This window comes from Suillus plorans (assembly GCF_016647745.1).
Source record: "Suillus plorans strain S12 chromosome Unknown HD556scaffold_16, whole genome shotgun sequence".
Taxonomy (NCBI): Eukaryota; Fungi; Basidiomycota; class Agaricomycetes; order Boletales; family Suillaceae; genus Suillus; species Suillus plorans.
This window is the reverse complement of record NW_024537400.1, coordinates 164,296-189,462: the sequence shown is the minus strand read 5'-3', so window position 1 is coordinate 189,462 and position 25,167 is coordinate 164,296. Positions and strand designations below refer to the sequence as shown.

Sequence of the window (25,167 nt, the reverse complement as noted above, 5' to 3'; positions counted from 1 at the left end):
AACATTAAAATACGTAAATCAGTCATATTTGTCCATACAATGTGTTAACTATGCTATACTACTCTTCATCAGCGTGGTCATGAAGTTCCAGACGCGAGAAATCATCGGCGACACGGAGGACATCCTGCAGGCTTCTCGATGCCTCCTCTTCCACCTCCTCTTCCTGTTCCTCCTCATCCAAGTCATCTGGAGTATCCGGCACCACTGCAGATCGTCTATCATTAAAAGGTGGGTGCCCTGCCAGTAGTTGTGATGGGACCTGCGCGTTGGGTGTACTGGAGCTTTCTCCAAGACCTGTATTAGTGCTCATACCTGGGGCTATGGTCCCGCTGAAGCCAGGAAGGTTCGAAATGTCATAGAGCCGCTTCAGGTGACGCGAATTAAACCGTCCTCGAACATTGCGATGTATAGCGATTTGGTTGGCGAGAGTTGGACTGACAGACTTCAACTGATCCTCGCACGCCCGCAGATATTTGTCTTCGTCTTGAATGTACGTCACTAGGCGCCGTACCTCCACATTCAAGTGCTGAATTTCCTCCCGCGCCCGACACATCTTGAAATAGAGATCCATCGCTCTGCGAGCAGCAGCCGATGCCCAAGGCCGTTGAGAGATGTCTGCACGCGTGTCGCGCAAGAGGTCAAAATCAGCGAGAAATGCATATTCGACGACCTCTTCCCACTTTAGGGTTTTGCGGGCAGGGTACATCGAGCTGGCGATAGAGTTGTACGTGGTAAGTGCAGATCTAATGGCGATGGAACGAGCCTGGAGTGCTTTAGCGATATGCTTCCGTAGTTTATACCCTTACATGGTATTGGAATTAGCACGCGCAAGTAAGATATAGCTATTAAAAACTCACCTGTACCCGCTCGGTTCATCTTTGTCAACTCAAATATGCGGGCAACAATCAATCCCTCGAGACGATCCAGAGCACGCTGGTATTTCCGGTTTGCCACGAGTCTTCCAACCTTCTGCCACTGCGCGTCTTCTGCCACCCAGCGTTTCTCGACCTCCAGCTTACACTCGAGTACTTGAGCGAGTTTCAGGTGCCTGTCGTAATCCTCAAGAGCGTGCCGTCGTGCACTCTCGGCTTTGCGGGTATTTTTTACCTGCCCATCGTATGATGCACCCTCGAGGTGAGATGAGTCCTGGAACGCTGTCATTGCAGCATCCAGAGCCTCCCTGTACAATTTGTGTTAGTGAGCGCGAGGCATATACCTCAAGAACTGAACTTACTTGCTCGCAGCAAGATTTGCCAGCGTTTTCCAGTATTCCATCTGCAACGTTTCGTCCGCAGGTTCTTGCGTCAGACCTTGTAGATATACCTTCTCTTCCTCCAGCCAGCGCTCGAACACAGTCTCGTCTGCGACTTTGAGATCCCGCATAAGGTTTGGTAGGGTCGTGCTACCATCATTCAGTATGTCGAGCGCTTGCCTGTAGTTGTTGTATAAAAAATCGGCTGAAAAGGATTATGTCAGCACAGATCACGTTTTACAATGAGACAGCTTACATAGATTGGCATACACTTCGAAGTCATCGTTGTGTTCGAAATATGTGTCGATGGCTTGTTGTCGATGGAATATGCTGGCATAACGTAGTGCGGACGCCAATGAATTGGACTTCGAGAACGTTCGTTCGCATACCTCCAGGTCCTCGAGTCCCAAACCTTTGATGTAAGTAGTAAGCGAGAAAAGTTGGCACAATCGCCTGTGCGCATGTCCGTGGAAGGCGCCGACAAGGCAAGTGTGATGCAGAGACCGTGCAAGGGGTCCAATAGAACTATTATCGAGCGTGGTCCTGAATTGACAACCGATGTCATACCCGCCACCCAAATTGCTTCCAAATACCTCCAGCAACTTCGAAACAACGGCCAACGGATACTTCGCACTGTAAAACAATTGTGAATTTATTAACAACATACCCAAAAAAACTTACAGCTCGCCACTCTGTATCATATCTGCAACGAGCAGAGTGAATCCATGTCGGCACACGGCCACAAAAATGCCCGTCTCATCGTAAATACCCCATGCTTTCTTCGTCTTTGTATCGTCCATATTCTTCCAGCGTCCTTCACACAAGTTCTCGGCATGTATAACCTAATAGTTAGTATTAGCCGTGACCAACCCAAATCAAAGTGCCTCGTACCTCATCATCCGCAGTAGCGGAGTCCCGCGCGAACTGATCTACATAAGTGCGAGATAGATAGCGGTTGCTTGTGAGTTGCTGTCCAGTTGGAAGCTCTGAAGATGCGCCGAGAGAGTCGTCAGTATCTAGAGATCTTCGAATGACTCTTTTTAAAGAGTCGTTGCCGTCCATGGCGTAAAGCAAGCTAAAAGTCAACTTGGGTTCATCCATTAGTATGTATGTGCATGCGGGGCAGGCGTGTTTCAGGCGAAAATCGGGTGAGTCACGTTGTAATGACTCAGCTACCATGGCTGCCACGGAACGTCGAACTTGAAGATATAAGTCGAATGCAATAGAGAACTGACGAGATAAGTGTCTGTGGAATGCAACCTGCGCATGATAAGATATCAGAATATCAAAACAACTAAAACGACATACACCATGTAAGTCACAAACAGTTTTTACGAACGCTTGAATTGACAATTGAGGACTCCTGAGATGTGCTACACGATATAAGTCGAGTGCTTCGGTGGTGATGCCCACGGTTGGCGATATAGGAGAACACGGCATTACGCCTTGACGGACCAGCGCAGAGCTGATGGTGGCGTCTGTTGACAAGATTCGAAGACTGACTTTCTCAGCGTCTACAATGAGCCGGACATGCCGTCATCAAATCGTAAGCAAACAACAACAGATCGGATCACTTACAGAACACGTCTATCACGCTGATTGACCATTGGCCACAGTTAGAGTCACTCCCCAACCCTTCCTTCTCCAATCTCTCAAAAAAACCTCTGAAGGCATCCTCACATTTGGTCAGACTCCACACAAGGTACGCGTCGGTCATCACAACCATCTGCTCAGCAAACGCATTGTTCCTGCGGAGGACGCGATCACGACGGGTGCGTTTATCCACGCGTTGTACACGATTGTTGCTGCTCACAAAGGTACGTCACATTTACGGTAAATACTCACCAACACTCACATTTTCCAAAAGTCTCCTAAAACCTCTCTTGCAAGGTCAGTGAACTCGCCACCAGCGTGACTGATGGCGAGTGACTCGGTCCCATTCCAGATATCGCCAAAGCTCATATCTTCGAAGTCTTCCTGGCAGTCCTCTATGGTATTGGTGTCCTCTTTTAGCGCTTCGAGAGCGCGACGCTCTTCCAAACTCATAGCTTTACAAGAGGTGAGGGTTTTTTTTAAGTATTTGAATTAACATTAAATACCTTGTAGACGTGCTTGCCGCCGCTCGTTGGAACTTGCCGCTTGCTGAACCAGCTGTGTGTGTTTGAGCACCTTGGATACGCAATTGACTGGCAATCCATTCTTGTCCCTCGATGCCCCAATGTGCCGAATGGATCGCAGAGAGAGGTTTGTGCGGACTCGCTGGTGTACTCTACCATTCCGTGCCATTCAAACATTTGTGCTACTAGTACTGTAGGTCAGGTCCTATCTATTCTTCACGTGACTGATTATCTGTAGCACTCCGACCAAGTCCAAATTCACGACATCACTCCTACGATGTCGACATCATCTAGTAGCCACCCTACCCAGGGTGATCATATCCAGGATTTGCGCACTTTGCTGCAGGAGATGACACTATCAGGTGAGTGTTGTCCTCATTCAAAACTAACATGTTCACACTCAATAACAGAGTCGTCGTTTGACACCGTCACTTGGAGCCGCAAGACAACTGAAGAGTCTATCACACTGTCAAGATCATCGCTCCCGCAATCCAGATGTTCCAGCACTCGTTCTTTCCCCAAAAAAACAGTGCCCATTCCTCCTACCCCACCTCGCATGTCTACCCCACCCCACCCCCAGCCTCAGGCTTTGCAAACGGTCACCCAGACACCCTGCCAAGTCACAGCAGTTCTAAAACCTAGCGATATCCGTCCTCCACGAGCTGATGAGGTACCTGAGGGATTCTGGGCGATAACAGTCGGGCAGGAAGTTGGTGTGTTCTACCGCTGGTAAGCCGAGTACCTGTTGGCGTGTGTTGAATAATTGTTGATGTTGTGGTTAGGGCTGACGTCGCTGAACGAACAAATTTCGTCAGTGGTAATGTTCAGAAAGGGTACCCGTCATTTCAGCAAGCATTGACTGCATACGCGGTCAAATATGACGAAGGCAGAGTCCGGGCAGTTCCACTGCCAGGTGGTCCTTTCTGGCCATCCCCTCCAGAGTCCTCGCCCAACATTCCTTCACCTGTAGACTCATCTGCGAGTTCAGACTCGCATGATCTGTGGTCGCAGCTTGAGGACTTGACGGAGACAATGAGCCAACTCTAACAATTGCTACATAGTTGTTACTTAGTTTTGATTGCATACCGTACATGTATTGGTTTGAAAAAATGAAATTGCGCAATGTATTTTACTGGCGTTTGTGTTGTGCGGCCATGTGATGTGCCTCAAGCTTAGTACTGGTAACTACCAGCGAGTTCAAGTTCATACAACCTAGTATACAATGATCTAGGAATTAATTCTACGATCCTGCAATGGTGACTAAGTGTTAGATGTACTACCAGCGCCATTAATGCAGCATTTGTCAGAATATATATTCACTAAATAGTGTAGCAGTGCAGCATGCACAGAATATCAGCATATGTTGGTCAGTGTCACTAGCACAATTGCATCACGCATCGAAACTACTTACAGTCCCGCCGTAGTCATAAACGTTCCACACAACCACCACAACATTATTTCAGCTTCGGGTCAAGTATGTATGTCTGCCTCTGCCTAATAAATATTTCACTTTTTTCAATATTTTCTGATAGTGTTGTGTTCACGGGCCCGAGCCTCCGCACACCAATGTTCGATATATGTTCGCTAGTTGTAAGTGGTCATAAACGTTTCACAAAGCACCACAACATTTTTTCAGCTTCGTGTTGAGCGTACATACTTGCCTCTGTCAAATAAACATTTCGCCTTGTTCAATATTTTCCAACAGCATTGCATTCACAAGCCCAAGCATCATTACACCTATGTTCGCTACATGTACGCTATGGTTCGTTATAGGTTCACTATGCTCATACTATGTTCGCCATGCGTTCGCTATGGTGGATGGTGTATAATGATATTAAAACTTATCAAAGTCAAGTGCGCATGTTGATCCTGCCAGTGGTGATGAATTGAATACTATAATCAGTCTACAGTATCGATGTATCTAGTTTAACCTCGATGAATTTTATCTCTGACATCAGGGAGACGAGCAAATCGTACAATAGAATGCTGTCGTACTTGAGGCGCTGCCTGCAATAAGGGCAGTTGGTGTGTACAACCTCCCGGATACTATCCAAAATCATCCTCCCCTCTGAAACATGCTGCGCACATTGATCCAAGAAAATATTAGCCTCACGTCCCCCCTTCGCCTCAGCATGCGCGAGCGCTTCCTCGTATGCTTCACCCCACGTGTCTTCTGCTGATAATAACCATTCCATTCGCCACATCCGGACCTGAATCTCAATGTTATCCAGCGTTTGAGGGTTGCAGGTGCAGGGCAGATCGTTTTCCATCGTGAGCACTGAATCATCGTTGGCGTCCCAACTGTCATCGCGGGCGTCCCAACTGTCATTGCGGGACAGTTCTTCACACGCTGACTGTGGGTCTTCGCAGCCATCATCAAGTAGCGATGATGTGACAGGTGCCTTTTGCTCTTCAGCGAGTTTTTTATTCTTCCTGTGGATCTATTGAGTGACTGACACCCGAGGTACATAAACGAGTCCTACCTTGCCCTATTGCTAAAAAAAACACGTGAGCATGCACAATAGAATTGCATGAGGGACGAACTCACAGAGCTACTCGAGCACGAGCTTTGGCGTTTTGGGCTTCTCGAACTCTGCGCAGCGTTGTGAGCAGATTTTTCAGCGACTCGAACAGATTGACCTACCCTGGCTTGGAAAGCCAACGTTGTGTAGCCACATGCTGCCTGGATGATGAGCTACGAGATCTCCCCCGAGTCGAATGTCCCTTTGAATACATAAGTTAGACAGGAAGATTCAATGAGAAGAATCGTGCTTACCATAGTTCAGCGGGAAAGAGTAAGAGACAACCTACCATCAGATATCGACAGCTGGCGATGATCGAGATATGTTCTGGCATCAAAATTCATTGATGGGCAAATATTTATCAAGGTACATGCCAATCTGATTAATGAGCCGGGTCAATGTAGCTAGGAAACAAAGAACTCGTACATTTGAATATGTTTGCCAAGGCTACCAGAGACAGACCAAAGAGCACGGCAGGAGTTCACTGTGATAGACTTGTATCTGTAGAAATGTCACAAGCCAGGTCAATGAGATGCGAATGTTCCGCATACCTTTTGATATATTCATCTAGACAAACACTATTCTCCCCTGCGACCCCCATTGCAGAGTCCAAATGCCAACCGCTATCCTGTTCACACTAATCAACTTAATGTCTAGAGGGCTGAGGGAAGACCGCTTGAAGCAGGCCACACGCAGTGGCTCAAACTTGGACCAACAACTCAGATTAGTAAGCACACCTCTGTGCCGATCCCACTGCTCCTCACTCATCAAACCAACTTCTACATTGTCAACCTCGCTCATCAAACTGGCATTAACATCGATAAATCAATTACCTCCCTCCTTCATTGTACCAGTATTAACATAGATGAATCTGTTGCGTCCCTCCCTCATACTACCGTTAATATTGAAGGTATGTCTCGATCAGCATTCGTGCCTTCACTAATATGTACTTGCCGAGTTCAAGATCTTACACCGATCTATGCGAAATTTTTTTTGACAAAATGGCGTGAAATGGCAGGACGCGTGCGATGCGGTGTGTATTGTTTCATCTGTACCATCCGCCAAAATTTGAAGTTGTATCTGTGCCCACGTATTTTCTACCTACAGCCCCCAGTATGAGTGGCCTCTATGGAGTCGACGATTTCGATGCCAATGGCAATTTTCATTCAATCAACAGGATCAACTGGGACGACCCATCCCTATACATGATGCAGCTTACTAGGGACGAAATCGAAGCTCTTACCCACGACATACCAGCCACGAACATTCAAACAGATATCCCAACCCTTCCAGAGCTCCCCCCTGCTCGCACACCGTCACCTCAACCTTTTGGAACTTCAAGTCATGATGATGGCTCATGGAGTCCTACCGAAAGAGAGGTGCCGGACACGAGTGGAGAGATGCCGAAGTCACTCCGTGAGGCAAACATGTCCTCCTGGGCAGCGCGGAACCCAACACGAGCAATTATCCGCCCTCGGACGCCACCACCTCGACTAACAGATGCACAAAAGGCATCTCGAAAGATTAAGAGGGATCAGAAGATTGAGAGAACGAAACGCTTACATGATGCAGTTGCTGGATATCTGGACGCACAGAAGACACAGATTGAAGCACTCGCACTCGCTCATCACATTACTCCGAAGCAAATCAATGACATCATCAGCAATCACACGCATTATCGCACCTCACGCAAGAGTCAATTGATCCACGCACTTATTCATGCCAAGGCAAAAGAGATGAATGCGGGTAAGTCGAATATTTCTTAACTCAATGGAGTCACGAAACTTATCTTGTCTCAACTAGATCGACCCACAGGCTCTCGATACTCAATGGCCGAACTCCGCGAGATGGTCATCACTGACCCCGAAACAAAAGACCTGACGAGGGAACAGAAGGAAGCTTACATTGCAGCGCTTGAGGAGCATCGTGAAAGAAAAGGTGTCAGTGTTCGGGCAAACAATCAGGCAGCTGCGCGAGATGTTGTAGCCACGACGGATAGGATCGTCAAAGAGGTAAGTTTGAATCTTAACAGGAATCAACTGAATTCATCTTTTTTCTTTGCAGCTAGATGATCTGCGAGTTCGGACCGGAGTCTATGGAACGCTATTTGTCGTCCGCGGTCACATCAACGACACCATTCAAAGCACGATGCACGGCACGGATAATTCTGAAGATTTTTGGGAGGATGTGTATGAGCACCCCATGGCTGACTTTCTCAGGCAATACGAACAATGGGCATGCACGCAGGATCAAAGTAAGTCCTTCTGATTCACATTATCTTTGTATCTTTGTTCACTGTGCTACAGATCTCAATGAACGTGACTCTTTGGAGGCCGTACGGAAGCAGGTACGGAAAATGATCCTCCGCGGGCTGGGTGAGTAATGACATTGCTTGCACTCGCTGTTTCAATCTAACATCATTTACAGTCTCAGTAACCGGCAAAAAAGATATCATGATGAACTACAGCAACTACGAAACAGCCATCGTCGAAACCTATGGGGTACGCCTTGTAGGATGGCCCCAGGGTGTTAACTTCACCAGCCCTTCAAATATCGGCACCGTGGGTGACATTCGTAGACTTCGGGACGCACTCAAGGCTCGAATGTGCTACTGGACCACTCTATCGCCTGCGGAAGTCAAGGCTCACACAGCTGAACTTGATGCGCGCCGGTCAGCTGGGGAGGTGGTTCGCAAGCTGCGAAAGAAGCGTTCGGATGCTGGAGTAGCTCGGAAGCGCAAGGTTCCGCCCACAACAAACAAGGAGAATGCAAGGTCATCGAAGAGAACAAAGGTGACCTCCGCTCAGCTTCGGGACGCCCCCAAAAGTGCTGAATTCGTAGAGTCGTCTAACGAGGATGAATAGTAGTATTACATAGCCTTACTCTAGTTTACGTATTTTAATGTTCACTTGCGCAAAATGCGCCATCAATCCATCCACGTCATCGCGAGATACTCGAGCTCATCGTGTCGCACAGCGAACTCGAAAGTCCGGCACCTTAAGCGACGTCAGGAACACGTCGCGGCATTTACCGATATGCCGGCGGCACTTAGCTCTTAATCCTACAGCGCTATATAAAGTCCCTCGCTATTCAAGAGATATCAGAGGAGGCTCTGATCGCTTATATCCGCCTTGTCTTACAGGTGCGAATCCCATCTATTATCAACTATAATTACGGTCGTTAAGTGGGAGTCACAGGTGCTTTAATGCTGGGTCAACTCAAATATACACCACATTCCTTCCATCACCCTTTAACCTCAGGGCAGTATGTAGCATAGGTTCATTTAGTAGTCTATCATATATCCTACATATTTTCAATGAAATCTTTGCCCTGTACCATATATAAATGTGACTTTGTGTCAAAAGATGTCAATTGTCACTTTTCACACATATGTCATTTTACTTGTCATTCAGTCAGTCCTTCACTGATCTTTCTAAAACTTCAAGTCCATCATTAGGGACATATATAAGAGGTATCCCAGGTATCTGATCACTTATCACAGGCTGGATTACTCTGTAGGTTTCCTATCAGTAGAAATACCCCCTGTACATCAGATATCAAATTTGCGCCTATGTAGGGCTGATCCTTGGCATAGAACATATGTGTGAATGTACTACTGATAATATGTGAGCAGGGATGGTTATTTATGCAAGAGTAAGATACTAAAAAACATCAAAAGTGTCAAAAGTGAGATTTTCTATGTTTTTGTTCTTGTAGCAGGATCCTATGTGTGTTCTTGGCCAGCTATATGATAGATCTACTCCAAATATACATAGAAATAGACCCCTCACCTCAATTAAGGTCCGGTCCTGCAGGAAAAAATTTCACAGGGGGTAAACCACCAGGAGAGGGGGGGCACACCATGCAACAGGGAATTATCCCATGGTCCTGGGCTCCTGATACATTGTTCATATTGTTGAATAGATACTGGGAATAATTTTTCCAAGTCTGTCCACCTAGAAATAATTAAATAGGAACATATTCTGTGTTTTCTTGCATATGTGCTATATCTATTGATGTAGGACGCTTCAGGGGGTCAAATAAAGATGGGAATATACTCATATATGCTCATAAACATGTTTTGAATATAATAGAACACTTTCCCACCAAAGGGGCAAAAGTGCGAAAGTGTTCTTTACTCTAACATATGTTAAATGGCCTCTAGAGGAGGAGCAGGCACACAAATAAGCAAAAAAAGCGGTCTATTACATTATATTGTACATATATATACCAAACTACTACTTAGATACAAGAGGGGACCTATTGTGGTGTGGTGGTGAAGCTGCAGTGAGGTGGGGAGGGTGTGGGAATAATTGATATTGTGGAGATTCCCAAAATGGGTGATGTTTTAGGTGTAGTGGGGTGGCTAAAAATGCGAAAATGTGGAGAAGCAATCTATTTTTAAGTGTTGTGGGGAAATTCCCACAGTAGGTGGTCAAAAATGCGAAAATTAGGGGTGTGAGATTATTATGGGAGTGTCCTGACAGGATCCTCCATTGATATATCAGCCCTACAATGATAGGTATCTATGGACTTCAGTAATTATTGTATCCCATTTCATCTACAATTGTAGGTATTTAATGTATCATTCTTACAGTATGGCCTGGTGGTAGGGAACTGCACGGGTAAACCCCCGGGTATTGGAGGCCATACCCGCACCCGCACCCGGCAAAAACCCGTACCCGCTCTGACGGGTACGGGTTTTCGGCGGGTACAACAAGCTCAGACCCGTACCCGCACCCGTGCAGGGTTTACCCGTGGGTACCATAGGTATCACCGCCAGTGCTTAGCACATATGTCCAGCACACGTCAGTGAATGCTGACGTGACTCGAACATATGTGGATGGCACAAGAAGGAGGAGTGGAGGCACGGGCAAATTTGCTGGCACGCGCTGGGCATTCGCGCATGGTGTCCGTCGCATTGGGAACGTCGCAAACTGCAAACGGTGGGCGACGACATGGATCAGCATGGCTCTTGCTCGAATGAGGATCGACGGACTCACAGTCTGCAAACGGTGGGCAACGACTCGGATCAGCATGGCTCTTGCCTGAACGAGGATTGACGGACTGACCAACTGTGAACAGTGGGCAACGACTCGGATCAGCATGGCTTTTGCTTGAATGAGGATCAACGGACTCATGAGAGCGTGCACTGGATGTACGAGAGGGTGGATTGGAGCCATGAGAGGGGTGCGCAGGATGTACGAGAGGGTGCGTGCGATGTATGAGAGGGTGGAGGTCTGAGAGGTGCGAGAGGGTGTGCCGGATGTACAAGAGGGTGCGCGGGATATGAGAGGGTGCGCGCAATGTATGAGAGGGTGCAGTGGAGGTCTGAGAAAACGAGCAGGGAGTAAAGACAAGCAAGAATGATCAAGGACAACTCACATGACAATAGACTTCAGCTGTGGGACTTGACAATAGGTGTTGTGTTGAAGAAGATGGTCTGATAGTACCGGTTGAGTGTCGTGGCATCCTTTAGAATCTAACAAGAGCAAACAATATAACATAAGCATATGCGCCAAAGCATCAAACAAAGAGTGCAAACCTTGACTGATACCCACAGCGCGGGTACAGGTAGGGGTAGGGGTATCATGATCTCAGACCCGTACCCGTACCCCAGCGGTACCCGTACCCGTGACCCGTGCGGGTTACCCGTACCCGTGCAGTTCCCTACCTGGTGGGGGCGAACATGTCGAAATAGTCGACCCCAAACTTCTGTCTCTGGCCGTTTGCGACGAGGCATGCCCGGAGCTTCAACTTTTCTCCGTCGGGTCCACATTTGGTCGCCAAGACGTAATGGGAAGGTATGATGTTGGCGCCTCGAGGTGGGTCAACAACTTCCCACATACCTAACTTCTCGAGCTGACTTATTTCGTAATCTAGCGCTTCTTGCCACTCCACTCCATCAGGACCATTTAAAGCTTGTTGCAGGCTGGGTTCCGGCTCTGCAGCAGCCAAAGCAAGGTGAATGTGCGCCTGTTCATCCAGGAGGTCTAACGCTGACGCCTCCATTAGGGAATCTAAGGCTAGGGACGCGGTCTCCCCCTCATTGAGGGCCGCATAATATCCTGGAGGTGGTCTGGTGTGGGTGGACCTTGGAGCTGGAGGTGGGGTTGATGGACGTGGAGTTTGGATTCTGGCTGGGGTAGCAGGTGGTGGGATAGGCTGAACGACAGGTGAGTTATTACTGTTGCTACTATCATATTCGTCGTGCCGCATGACGATGGACTCCCCCTCGTTCAGGGGATCCCTGGCCACTGTCACCTCATTAGGCGCAAAGGTGACATTGCGCTCGACGGAAACACGGCTCTTACCCGGCCAATATACCCGGTAGGCTTTGCTCTGGGTGTCCATCCCCACAAAAACTGCCTCCTCCGCCTTGGCCTCCAACTTCCCAGCGCCCTCAAGGTGCACAAAGATCCTGGCTCCGAATTCCCTAGCCTGGGAGAGGTTGGGCTTGGTCTTCGTGACCAGCTCAAATGGAGTCACACCTGGAGTCGCCCTAGACGGTAGGCGATTCTTTAGCCAGGTGGCGTAATTGACGGCCTCTGCCCATAGGTACTTGGGGAGGTCCTTCGCCAGCAACATGGCCCTGGCGTGCTCGACGAGAGTGCGGTTTAGCCTCTCGGCTACTCCGTTTTGCTGTGGTGAGTCGTGAGTCGTCAGTTGTCGCTCAATGCCACGCTGACTCAAATACTCATCGAACTCCGCACTTAGATACTCTCCCCCACGATCTGACCGGACCCTGCGGAGCTGGACGCCTGGAGTTTGGCGTGTGAGCCAGGCCTCATAGGCCTTGAAGGCGGTGAGTGCCTCGCTCTTTAGCTTCAAGAACTGGATCTTCGTCTGACGCGTGAAATCATCTGTGAAGGTGATATAGTATCGGCATCCGCCCAAGCTGGCAGTCTGTGCGGGGCCCCATAGGTCCGTATGGACTAGCTCTCCATAGGTGCGTGCCCGGCTATGACTTTCGTTCGGGAAGGGTTTCCTCGCTGACTTGGCTTTGACGCACGTGTCGCAGAACTCCGGCTTGGAGTCACTGTCCAGCATGATGCCCACGACGAGACCTTTTTTCACGGCCTCGAGCACTGCAGGCTGGGAGACGTGCCCCAGCACCCGGTGCAACTCACTCACAGTAAGTTTTCCCTTGGCAATGTTTGCATGGTGCTGACCTGACCTTCCCGCTGCTATGCTATAAAGACCCTCCACCTGCGGAATTTCCGCGATGACTCGACGTTTCGGGCCCTGGGACAAGACTTTGCACATGCGCCCTTCAAAAAGGACGGCCATGCCGGCCGCTGCAATGCGATTCGTGGAGATTAGGGTGAACGCCATGGCCGGTGCGTACAACGCGTTCTTCAGCGTCACTTTCGTGCGCTTCTCACCAAGTGGCAGTTCTAGCTCGACGTCTCCTCGACCTATGGCGCTCAGACTTGAGCCATCCGCCGTGTGGATGTCCTGGGGGGATATGGGGGTGAAGTTGGAGAATTTTGCCCAGTCTGGGCAGAAGTGAGAGGTGGCGCCAGAGTCTTCGATGGCACCTCGTCGGTCGAGGGGCACCCTGAGGTCCCTGGCTATGCTTGCCAAGTCGGACGATACGAATGCGTATTGGTCCTGGGACCCGGACTCTGCGGCTGAGTTTGCCGTCTCTTTGGGACCCTTCTCACCCTTACGCCATTGCTGATTCGGGCCTTGGCCCTCTTTTCCCCCTCCAGGCCTCCAACAGTCGGTCTTATAGTGACCTTTGCGTTCACAATTATAGCAGGTAATGTCTGCATTCGTTTTGCTCGACGTAGCTGACCTTTTGCCCTTGTCTCTAGGCTCCCTTGCGCTGAGCGCAGTACCTGCGCTCCCCCTTTTATTGGGGCGCTTCTCGGTAAGCTGACGGTGTTCGTATTCTTCTGTAACGATGCTGATTAGTTCGTAGGAAGACAATGGCGTCTTTGTGATTTTGGCTGCCGCGTTAATGGACGAGAGTAGCGGGTGATAGGACTCTGGTAGGGAACCGAGGATGATAGCATGGAAATCTGTGTCGAGGATCCCAGCTCCCATTCCTGCAAGTAGCTCGCGCAGACGTAGGAGCTCCGCGAAGTGAGCTTTGACGTCTCCTCCCTCCTCGCATCTCGTCTCCTGCAAACGCCGACGCAAATCGATCTGGACGAGCTCAGTCTTGCCTTCGTGGATCTGGCAGATTTCTTCCCAGACCTCCAAGGCAGTCTCGAACTTCTGGACGCGCAGCAACAGTCGATCGGTAATCGTACTGAAGATTTGCTGTTTAACGAGTGAGTTCTTGTGGTCATATTCATCCATTTTCTTATCGCGCTCATCAATCTCCTTCTGAGTAGGAATCGAACTGTCCGGCTTTTCCGGCACCCCCGATACCTTTCCAATGAGGTAGGGTAACGGCTCGACGGCACGACCATCTGCATATCGCATCAAACCTCGGGCACTTATCGCTGTCAATGTTCTCTCCTTGTAGGTAATCCAATTCGTGCCATCTTCGGCAAGTTTTGGGACGTTGAACAACGAGGACGTAGTGCTGGGGAGCGTATTATCGGTGGTCATGTCAGGGCTCATAACCTCTTGAGAGGAGTTAACGGGAGCGGATAGAATCTAACAGGTATGAAGTCTCAGTATCTGGGAACAGAACTCTGCATTGACGAAGCGTGTACCTAACAGGTATGAAGTCTCAGTATCTGGGAACAGAACTCAGGCGCTCGTTTGGCTCTGCTATAGGTTTTATACGGTAAGTGTTCCTAAACGTTATATTGAAGTAAAACATTGATACTTGGTAGTTTTCGGCCCCGACGTCACTTCTGTCATCGTCGTGCCTCTCTCTCCTTGCGCTCGGACATTCTATTCATCATCCTGCCCCTTTGCTTCGGTCTCATCGGCCTTGTTCGACTCTGAGGCTTCGGACGTCGACATTCTTGACCAATAAAGGTACCAGTGGAGTTGAGGGCAACTGAATAACCAAATGCACACAAGGAAGGTGCATCGGGTACCGAGTTCGAGGGAAATTGTTCAGGGATCATGGTGCTGAAGTTGGAATTGGTGCGAGAAGTTGTTCGATGCTTCAAGACCCAGGCCTGGGGACGAAGAAATGATCAATGGGTACACAAACATGGACAGCACTTGCATACAGGGCGATCGTATTGTATGACGAAAACCAACATGCCATAGTTTAATGCGATGACAAGTAAAGCGCATCTTCCAGTCGTAGGTCCTCGAGGATGAGTGGCTTAAAACTCCGCAACGTACCTTACTACTGATTAAAGAGTTCTTGCTATCGATTAAGTGGATACCAGGAGAGTCTGCCTGCTCGCCGTCTTGCGCTCGGACCTGGGTGCTTATTGAACGAAATGACCCCTCCAACCTACATCTCACGCCCTCTTGCTCAAATGGTCGATCAGTAATTCAGGACCATCCTGCGCGAGTCCACTAGTACCATTCAAGTTCTCGGTCGATTCAGTCTCGCTTGCCCACAATATCTTCTCGAAATTTTAGAATAGCTATCAGGATGTCCGCTCCCAGAAGCTACAATTGGACACATGACCTGACGTCTTCCCTTTCCTCGGAAACATGGATAGCTTCTCCTCCCTAGTCCGAGTCGACCATGGGAGAAGGAACCCCTATGCCCTTCCTCCGATTCTGCGTTGCATGGCAATTTGGGGGGCGGGATGGTATTGAAAGCGTGAAGTCTTTTCTGCCATCGAGTCTTCATTCTGAAAATTTGGAGAATCTTCAATAAACGTGAGTAAGGGGGATAGGATTATGATGGTTCACTTGGGAGGCTCTAGCCATTTACCTCACATTCGGCCCTGATATTGATCTCTACTTTGCCAACGTCCGAGTAGGTGACCTCCTCCCTGACGGGTGTTCATTCTCTATTTCGTACGCTGAAGTATTGTAACTGCGCGTAAATCGTGGTATATGGGATTGCAGGGGCTGCATAGGATACTGCTGCAGATCGCCCGATTGCCGCGTCTCAGTAATCGTCCCTACAGTTGAGAGGTGACTACGATGTCTATTGATGGCGATGCGAATAAGCACCATATAGAAGGCAATCGATATGATCGGCATCACCTAGTTGATCATAGTTCAGTGTGTTTCGATAACAAGCGTTAAAGGAGGGATTACCAAGTCCATCATGACAAAATCTCCATTGCTCGAGCAGATGAAACAGATAAATGCGGTGATAAGTGTCACCGAGTACAAAACAGCGGCATCCATGAGCACGTGTATTATTGGCATCATAGTGCCCTTCGTACTAGTGCGAATTGTAGCGATCTGACGTTCAATCCCCCATATTCGATATGCTATTAATCCTGGACACATTCAGAGCCTCTGCATCGCGCTCGCAGAAATGAGCTTACCTGAACTCAATACATTGGCTACAACAGTCGAGATAAAGAACGCTATGATCCACCTCGAAAATTCTTGGGTAAAGACGCTAGCACCGGAGCTGGATTGCGAAACACTGTAGACCACACTGACCCCAGTGACTGTGAAGCAACATCAGATCATACAACTTCCTCAAGCTGAGCATCGTTGCGGCCTTACCTGCGACGCTACACCACAGCATGCCTGGTAGGATGATCACCCAAACGGATTGCCAAACAATATAGCAGCGATAAATCTTTTACCAGGCAAAACACTTCTATGAGCTCACGGTCCTAGACTTGCAGATCAAAGTATGAACCTACCACAACTCCATCAGCAAGTAGAGTTTGCAGGACGTATAATGCATCCTTTATCACGTACGTTTCTTGCGAAACGTCTGCGAAGAATGCTGCTGGCCCGCCTGGGTACGTGTCGCGATACTTCACCAGTCCATCTTCCACACGAACAATGCCCACGGCAATGTGCTTGATGAATCTCAGAAAAGGCCATGCCGCAGACGTAAAAAGCGAGAGGGACTCACTGCGGTACTCAATAACAACAGCAGAATAGCCACTATGACGATTGGGCGATTGATGTCTCGCACATGCCGTTTGTAGGTCAAAGACCACATGGTGCCCATAAACATGAGCACTGAAAAGCCTGGGGAGGTGAGTTGACTTTAGTTTGATGGAGATTTGACGAATAAACCTGATGCGCGATGCTCACCGTATAAAATGCCTTCCAGCACAGCTGACATTAAAGCGCCGGTATCTAACGGGATACCATTTGAAGTCATGGCGAAAACTGGGAATGTGCAGCGGTGTGTACATCTTCGTCAGTTTGGTATACACGTTATATAGAAACGAATTGCGTTATCATGGGTATGGGATCACTGAACCATCAGCATCAGGGAAACGTAATTCATTACAGAGTGCTACAGAGCGCTCTGTAGCATTCTGTAGCACAATCTAACCCGCTGATGCAGGCGGAGCTTGATGATGGATCTGGTAGCAAAACATAGCTTGTTGCGTCTCAATGGATTTCACAGATAGGCTGATCTTGAAGGGATTTTAGTATCGCATTGGTACCGAAAGAGTATAACTTCCTTCTTACTTGAGACTAGACAATCTCGGTTGCGGCCGCAAGATGCACCTCTTCTGGATTAGTCTGCACAAAGTTCGGGTGATATTTCAGGTCTGCGTGCATCAGGTTTGGAAAGAAAGTCTGATACGGCGAGGCTGTCTACCCTGTGATGATCAATTATGCTACACGACTGTCGCAATACAACACAGCAGAAATCTCTGGAATGATAATAAGAATGAGTAGGATGCTAGGCTTCAAATTTCAAATGCAGGATCAGATACACGGAACCTTACGGCCATCATCACCGCCAGGCCGTTCCATTTGCCTCTATGGCTGCAACAGCCCAAAACGCACATCACCATTTAGTCCCACACCTGTTGGTACCGCGCGCGTTCCTCGCATTTACGTCAAAACTACGCTGCGGGTCGTTACGCTTGCGCGCAGCCGTGGCGTTTCGAAGGGGATATCATCTAATCTGGATACCCTCAGCTCCAAGCACTGCTGGACCCTTGAGCTGACTTGAAGATGACAATACTCTAGCGTCGAATGCGTACGTCTTCACAGAGACTATACTCCTCTTCCGGCGCGTCATATGAACGGGCAACTGAATAGCCCCAAACGACCTTCTTGCAAAGTCAGTCATTGAGGGTCGCATCACTCAGTGCCATACTCGTAAAGTCGCCGATTATATGCCGATTGGCAAGCACGACGCTGAGTCAATGATTGGGTTTTTGGGCCTTAACACAGAGTGAGTAAGTGCCGTTACAAGGAGCTGGCAACGCAAGATTCCAAGATGACCGGAAATATGCCAATTCATCAGCTATGCACGCGATTTCAGTGAGTATAAGTGTGCATGATTTTTTTCTCGACTCACGTGAGAGCGCAAATGTACACAAGGAAGACGTATCGGATACGGAGTTCGAAAATGATTATGGTGCTGAAGTTGGAACTGGCGCGAGATGCTTCAAGACCCAGGCCTGGGGACGAAGAAAAGGATCAATGGGCACACAAACATGTACAGCACTTGCCTACAGGGCGATCGTATTGTATGACGAAAACCAGCATGCCATAGTTTAACGCGATGACGAGTAAAGCGCATCTTCCAAACGTCGTAGGTCCTCGAGGATGAGTGGCTTAAAACTCTGCAACGTCCCTTACCACTGATTACAGAGTTCTTGCTATCGATTAACTGGATATCGGGAGAGTCTGCCTGCTCGCCGTCTTGCGCTCGGACCTGGGTGCTTATTGAACGAAATGACCCCTCCAACCTACATCTCACGCCCTCTTGCTCAAATGGTCGATCAATAATTCAGGACCATCCTGCGCGAGTCCACTAGTACCATTCAAGTTCTCGGTCGATGACAATTACAGTGGGCGACCGGATAACCATCCGGGTCAATATGAGACGTAAAAGTGGTTGGCGCTGATATTCGGTGTGGTGAATATCGCCTATTCAAATGCTCAGACTAGCTGAGTCGTTGCATAGAAAGGTGTAGCACTTTTAAGAACTGGGCGTGATTCAGCTTGGCTTGGATATGACATTACTAAACCCTGCTTGTGTCATGCCAAGACAGAAGAAACGGATAGTAGTAGAAGGCAGGAATACTGCAAGGTGATGTAATTATGTGTGATCAGGATGAAGAGGACGCGGCCCGACCTTTAGTTTCCGAGTCATAGAGCTAAAAGGACACGGTGTGAAGTCGACAGAGACCGCCGACATAGTGCCAGTTGAAACTTGACCGTGTATGTCATGCATTCGCATGAACAGATACAAGGGATGCATCATGCACCAAATATTAATGACAGGAGTAGGGCCTTTGATTCATGGCCGAGGGAGTCACCGTCGTCGTCGCATATTAATTGTCGTTAATTGACGTTGGATGGTGGTTGATGTAAGGATTTAAAGGATATGCAAGTCCAAATAAACGCTCAGCACGTAAAATTAAACGACTACCATTCAGCCGCTCCTTCTCCATTCCACTCTCTTTAGAATCATAATTACTTTAGCAGTGCGACCATGCACCGCCGAAAGTCCAGCAAGGAAGACGTGGACGATGGTGACACGTCTGTGCTCATACCAGACAATGAGCCACCAACGGCGCCTACGTTGACAGCAGCGCCTGCTAGTCTTCGACAACCACAGCTTGGTCCAGGAATACCAGCACGTCAACCAACAGGTAGACGTCCGCCTAGCATTTCTTTAAATTCACCGCCTAGCTCGCCCTTCCGTGCATCTCATGGTCGAGTACGAAGCATATCTTCGGGTCCGTTCATGCCACCCGTGCCATCCCCACTCGCCAACACGTTCCATGTCCCACTTCATCCGTTTGAACCAGCTCAGCTTGACGACCCTCCAGAAGGACTCAGAGGACACGGACGAAGACACAACCGGATGCATTCGCGCAACCTATCAATATTCTTTCCCCGCTCACACGCAACTATCTCTGAAGATCTCCCTGCAGACGTCGAATCTGCCTCAAATATCAATTCACAATCCCAAATCGACCTTCATATACCCGCATCTCAAAGCGAGCCCCTTCAGATCGGACATGATCATACAGCTTCTTTTTCATTCGGCTCCTCGGGCTCTATCTCTAAGTCAAACTCTGCAGGTGCAGTCCCAGCTAGCGTGACAGCGCGTAGAGGCCATCATCATAAACATTCCCTTTCTCATAACTTCTTTTCTTTCCTCGACCCTGTTCGTCAATCACAACCGGTAACAAAACCTGAGGAGTTGCATACGGCTCCCACCCCTGCCCCGATGTCCCCATGGAGTTCGGTGAGCAACGTCCAAGGCGGGGAGGGCGTAAGCTCTAGCAAAGTCGGTTTCACAACAGGCACAAGCTCTCGTTCCAGCTCAGCATCCCCTGCATCCCCTCCCTCGCCCTATTATAACCAATTTTCTTGGAATCTAAGCAAAGACGGTCTTTTGGCACGAGTTGCATGTATACTGCAATTCTGCTTGGGCGGGTTGGTCTGGGTGCGCGGCCAGGCTATCGGGTCGTTGGCGTGTACAGGCCTAGGCTATTGGGTCGTGTTTGATGCGTTTGGAATCGCAGCGGGCGGGCCTCTTCTTGGTAGAAACAAGGGTGGTTTTGGGTGAGTTTTGTTCTCCGGTCGTCCCCACGCACATATCGCTTCGTCGTCTGCGCAACCGCGCGGATATTTATGTTCCCCGCAACCCTGTATCCTCTCTACCCATCCAACCCGCCCAAACTAATCCCCTACCTAGCCCAGCACGCACACAAACCACTTTCCTCTTCGCCCAATGTGTCTACCTCATGTTTGCGGGCGTGTACGTAGCCAAGGAAGCTGTCGAACATATTCTACTTTCTGCGGGACACGGACACGGGCACGGGCGCCCTTCCCCCTCCCTCCCCTCTGCTGCGTCAACGTTAGCTTTGAATGCATCACTGAACGTAGCTGGGGGCATCACGCGAGGCCTGGGTCTGCACGGCGCAGGTGAGATGGGAAATGATGGACATCATCATCATTGGGGGGATGAGAGGCCTGAGATGTTGGGGTACGTTTTCTCTTCTCTTGTTTGCTTTGGCGAAGCTTATGGATTTCTTGTTTTGTTTTGGTCTTACATTTTTCTGCTTCTTGTGCGGGGGATCTGCATTGCGTCTCACATAATACCAATACTTTTCAACGCCAACGACTTCGTACACAGACTGTGTTACCCCCTCGGTCTCATTATCACGGTCCTCCTCTCCCTCCTCGCTACTTCCATTGCGTTTGAGCATCATGATGTGTTAGTTAGAGGTGTGTGTTTTCGACCGTCCCTTCTTTTCACGTGGTTCTTGTTTTGTCCAAGTTTCGTTTTCGTTTCATCTGTAGCTCCGTTTCGTTCGCTGTTCATTTCTTATTCTGGTTGGGTGTTCATAGGTTATGTTTCTGAAGATTGATCACACACTCATGACTCTGATGCACACCCTTCCCTCCTTTGTCCCCTATCCCTCTTCCTTTTTTTCCTCCTTAAATCCCAACTAACACCTCCCACAAGTAACGAACAAACACATGCACCTCCCATCCCCGCTCTCTCTATTCCAGCGCCCCCGACTCCATCCATCATTCTCGGTCCCAGGAAGAGGACAAGCGCAAGCGCCATGGGAGAGGATACTGAGGAACCCGTACGCCCTTCCTCCGATTCTGTTTTGTGTAGCGATTTTGGGGGGTGAGATGGTTTTGAATGTGTGAGTACTTGCTCTTGTTCTCGTTCGACGAGGGCTTTTGTTCAACTTCATCCATTCTTGTCACGACCTTTCTCCTCACAACACTCTTTCCTGCCTAACTGCCTACCTTCAAATCATTTTGCTCGGTGACATACCTACGCTAACTCCCCACGCAGTGCACAGTACACACCTTTCGACCTTTCTCTAGCAACTCTCCAGGTCATTGTCACCACGCACGTCGCATACGCAGCGTGTATAGTCCTAGGCGGTGTGTTGTTGCAGACTGCACCTGCAACGTCGTTTGTAATGAATGCTGGCAGCGTGGGTGGTATAGGCACGAAAGGTACGGGTATAGGCGCAAAAGGCACAAACACCCTAGAATCTCAAATGGAATCCTTCTGGCGCGTCGTCCGCGAAATTGAGCGACACGAACACGTCACAAGTCTCCCTGCTCCGCATGTGTGGCAGGTGTGTCCGCTTGGACAGGGCGAGATGAGGTCTTCTGGGTTACAGTCTGCGCCAGGGACTGCTTTCTCAGCGGCGTTCCCGTCTACGCCACTCTCACGCTCTGATTCATCCCCCTTTTCCGACTCGCCAAGAGGGCCAGAACCGCAGTTGATAATCACGCTCTCACCACATGTTCCGTCTTCGTTGTGTGATGAAGAAGTATTGAAGTTTACGCGGTGGGCGTGTGAGAGAGTCAGGGGGGCATTCGTGGGTGACGGAGCGAAGGGGGTTGAGGTTTGCGTGGGTATCCTTAGGGGGTAGGTACATCGGGAAAAGGAGGCAGCAGCGCAATATAGCAAACCTTCTTTATGTTTACCTTCTCCAGCTACGCTGAATACCTCTTTCTCATTCTGCCGCCCCGCATATTTCCACGCAAGCAAAATTTGGAGTAACTTTTACGAAACGACTCAGCTCGGGGAAGTTGGACTGCTGGTTAACCAATGGTCAAGCGCTCAAGGCCTGTTTCCAGGCTCCTGCTTACGGGGCTATCGTATATAAGCTACCACATGTGTCACTAAAGATAGGGTCAAAACCTCCGCCACTAGTAATAACTACGTGCTACAGGTTCACAATTCATAAGTCACTCCCAGGTACTCCTGCTGCACAACTTGCTTATCTGTCACAGCGCGCTGATGGTATTTCAATGCGGGCTATGATGCGCCCCGATGCCATCGACTCGAAGCTCCCCTGTGAGTTTGAAACTTGAATTCAGGCTATGAATTTTTTATATTTGGCATTGTAGCACACAACCACGTGATAAGCGAGCATCGCTATAGTCCTAGTCATCGTTCGACATGAGATTTCTGCGTGTCACGGAATGTATGTTATTGCTGGTTATCTCCCTTTTGCCAGTTCCTTCGCTCACCAGCGTGACACGAATTCCCTTCGAGTGTTGTAAAAATCACACCCTGTCAACCCCTAGGTCGAATGCGCCACTATGGCACATAGCGTAAGGCATTCGTGTCAAATCATAAGTTCATATCGACTACATGTCAAGTACAAAATACCCTTTTAAATCTCTTCAATCCCTGTCGATGGTCGGTCTACCTTGTAAGTTGAGACGCGATCATCACGAGTACATCGGGATATATGGACCTCTAAGGACTTCCTCTGATATTGCTGCATATTTCTCTGTTCCATCTCCTCGGTGGTTCGGTTAGTACTGGCAGTCGAGAGGTGATGTCGACAACTAGTCGTGATACGAATAATGACCATGTAGAATGTGATCGATACGACAGGCACGGCCTAGTCAATCAGAGCTCAGTGTTGTTTTCCATGAAAGAGGTAAACGGCAGATTCACTATGTCCGTTAAAACAGATTCTCCATCGTTCTCGGCGAGGAAACAGATCAGAAGGCCGAGTAGCATCACAGTGTACAAAACAGCGGCATCCACAAGCACACGCACAATTGGCATCATAGTGCTATTCGAAGCACGTATTTTAGAAACGCGACGTTCGATGTTCCAGATACGATATATCAGTAGTCCTGGACACTTTCAGGGCTTCGATATTGCGCTCGCGGGAACGTGCTTACCTGAACATAGCAGATTGGTTGTAATAGTCAATACAATAAATGCTATGATCCACTTTTCGACGTCGATGGCGAAGACGTCTCCGGGATCAGAAGTGGCTTGTGAAGTCCCGTAGACAGCACGAATGCCAGTCACTGCGAAGTAATATGAGAGTACGTGACTTCCAGAATATTATTCAAACCTGACCTACGACAGCACACCACAGCAAACTCGGTACGATGATTACGCGGATGGATCGCCAAAGAGCATAGCAGCGAAAAATCTTTTGCCAGACAAGACATTCCTGTAAGCTCACAGGGTTTCAAACGTAGATTTACACAAGGACGCACCATCAAACCATCAGCAATTACAGTTTGGGAAATGTATAGTGCGTGCTTAATCACGTATGTCTCTTCCGTAACGTCTGTGAAGAACGCCGCTGGCCCGCCTGGCCATGTATCGCGATATTTCACCAGGCCATTTTCGACATGAACGATGGTCATGATTATGTGCTTCGGAATTGTCAGCCAATAATATCATACTACGTTGAAAGCAAGAAACTAACTGCGGTGCTCACTAACAATAACAGGACAGCCACCACAGCAACTGGGCGATTGATGTCTCGCATTCGACGCTTGTAAGTCAAAGCCCAGACGGTACCGATAAACATGAGGATTGAAAAGCCTGGAGAGGGGAGCCTAGCTTGGTGAGTATGAAACGGAGAAACCCATTGCGATACTCACCATATAAAATGCTCTCCAGTGCTGCTGACATCAAAGCGCTCGTGTCTGCAGGGAGGCTAGTCATAACGAGTCTACAATCCAACTGGGAGGTGTGGAAAGTGTGGGCATCTGTGCCAGTTCCTGTGCATTATTAAATATGACATTGTGACAGAATTTGCATAGATTCATCCGCAGCGGGTGAGATGGGGTTTGAATCTTTGATAATGGTCATCGTGGAGACATTCGGTCGCTGTATCATGATGCGTCGCTTTCGTCTATCAATTAGTCTGCCGGAACTATGATATTTTCCGTTGAAGCCGCAGGAGGAACGAGTTCCGACGATTGTCTTCAATATGGTTTGAATAAAGGTGATTAGGGACCTCGCCCTTCAAGTTGGACTGTCATTTCTCTGGTGCCTATTGGATAAGCCCGCAAATATATGACCTTCGCTCTGGCTACTTATCAACCGATATGAAGCGTAGAATGTACACGCACCGTCTAGTCATACATAAATATCCAGGGGGAACATCCCACGCAACCCTATGCATTCGGAAGGTAACCTTGAACATCAATACTGATAAGACCTGTAGAAATTTAGATTGGGACTGGACTCGGAACTGTGTTGGCTAACCTTTTGAACGACTTTCAAGGCGCGTCAAAAGAACTACTACTACGCCCCAGGCTCTCGGAATCGCAGGAAATTGGATCTACTATGGAATTTCTTTCTCTACACGTTCATATCGTGTATCAAAAGCACGTCTGCCGATGAGGGTTTAGTCTGTATATGGATTATGCCACGAGGTGCTTGCGTGCTCCCGCATCGTTCTGCTTGGGAAGGTCTTTGCCAATCTTTCCGTGTACCAGCTTCAGCCTTGGATATTGGGTAGTTTTCGAT

The 25,167-nt window shown here is 48.8% G+C and overlaps 8 protein-coding genes across 8 annotated transcripts; 3 read left to right on the top strand and 5 right to left on the bottom strand.

Moving 5' to 3' along the window:
• Nucleotides 1-58: 58 nt before the first annotated feature.
• HD556DRAFT_1267601 (uncharacterized protein) lies at nt 59-3,298 on the bottom strand (the record flags this gene model as incomplete). The annotated part of the gene is made up of 9 exons (XM_041299131.1): nt 59-801; nt 858-1,180; nt 1,235-1,457; nt 1,509-1,885; nt 1,934-2,094; nt 2,144-2,512; nt 2,561-2,766; nt 2,831-3,060; nt 3,108-3,298. The coding sequence occupies 9 exons, from the start codon at nt 3,296-3,298 to the stop codon at nt 59-61; spliced, it is 2,823 nt and encodes a 940-aa protein (XP_041162466.1).
• A 627-nt stretch (nt 3,299-3,925) lies between these two features.
• HD556DRAFT_1306520 (uncharacterized protein) lies at nt 3,926-4,416 on the top strand (the record flags this gene model as incomplete). Its single annotated transcript, XM_041299922.1, has 2 exons — nt 3,926-4,098; nt 4,152-4,416. The coding sequence occupies 2 exons, from the start codon at nt 3,926-3,928 to the stop codon at nt 4,414-4,416; spliced, it is 438 nt and encodes a 145-aa protein (XP_041162465.1).
• Nucleotides 4,417-5,273: 857 nt separating this feature from the next.
• On the bottom strand, nt 5,274-6,105 carry HD556DRAFT_1440912 (uncharacterized protein; the record flags this gene model as incomplete). Its single annotated transcript, XM_041306189.1, has 4 exons — nt 5,274-5,802; nt 5,853-5,864; nt 5,918-5,962; nt 6,014-6,105. The coding sequence occupies 4 exons, from the start codon at nt 6,103-6,105 to the stop codon at nt 5,274-5,276; spliced, it is 678 nt and encodes a 225-aa protein (XP_041162464.1).
• A 1,213-nt stretch (nt 6,106-7,318) lies between these two features.
• Nucleotides 7,319-8,755, top strand: HD556DRAFT_1233386 (uncharacterized protein; the record flags this gene model as incomplete). The annotated part of the gene is made up of 4 exons (XM_041297589.1): nt 7,319-7,637; nt 7,707-7,903; nt 7,956-8,149; nt 8,272-8,755. 4 exons carry the CDS (start codon nt 7,319-7,321, stop codon nt 8,753-8,755), a joined length of 1,194 nt encoding a protein of 397 aa, XP_041162463.1.
• Nucleotides 8,756-10,642: 1,887 nt separating this feature from the next.
• On the bottom strand, nt 10,643-11,363 carry HD556DRAFT_1440910 (uncharacterized protein; the record flags this gene model as incomplete). The annotated part of the gene is made up of 4 exons (XM_041306188.1): nt 10,643-10,828; nt 10,895-10,958; nt 11,029-11,222; nt 11,277-11,363. The coding sequence occupies 4 exons, from the start codon at nt 11,361-11,363 to the stop codon at nt 10,643-10,645; spliced, it is 531 nt and encodes a 176-aa protein (XP_041162462.1).
• Nucleotides 11,364-15,725: 4,362 nt separating this feature from the next.
• Nucleotides 15,726-17,070, bottom strand: HD556DRAFT_1233592 (uncharacterized protein; the record flags this gene model as incomplete). The annotated part of the gene is made up of 7 exons (XM_041297608.1): nt 15,726-15,977; nt 16,032-16,219; nt 16,268-16,396; nt 16,455-16,530; nt 16,598-16,759; nt 16,816-16,934; nt 17,001-17,070. 7 exons carry the CDS (start codon nt 17,068-17,070, stop codon nt 15,726-15,728), a joined length of 996 nt encoding a protein of 331 aa, XP_041162461.1.
• Nucleotides 17,071-19,277: 2,207 nt separating this feature from the next.
• Nucleotides 19,278-21,874, top strand: HD556DRAFT_1356236 (uncharacterized protein). Its single transcript, XM_041302484.1, has 6 exons — nt 19,278-20,456; nt 20,590-20,880; nt 21,031-21,122; nt 21,364-21,553; nt 21,709-21,800; nt 21,853-21,874. The coding sequence occupies exons 1-6, from the start codon at nt 19,375-19,377 to the stop codon at nt 21,864-21,866; spliced, it is 1,761 nt and encodes a 586-aa protein (XP_041162460.1). The 5' UTR covers nt 19,278-19,374; the 3' UTR covers nt 21,867-21,874.
• Nucleotides 21,875-22,979: 1,105 nt separating this feature from the next.
• HD556DRAFT_252115 (uncharacterized protein) lies at nt 22,980-24,657 on the bottom strand. The gene is made up of 7 exons (XM_041310030.1): nt 24,294-24,657; nt 24,116-24,234; nt 23,901-24,062; nt 23,758-23,833; nt 23,574-23,705; nt 23,341-23,525; nt 22,980-23,284 (listed from the first exon to the last, which is right to left on the bottom strand). Exons 1-7 carry the CDS (start codon nt 24,355-24,357, stop codon nt 23,051-23,053), a joined length of 972 nt encoding a protein of 323 aa, XP_041162459.1. The 5' UTR covers nt 24,358-24,657; the 3' UTR covers nt 22,980-23,050.
• Between the last annotated feature and the right edge of the window lie 510 nt (nt 24,658-25,167).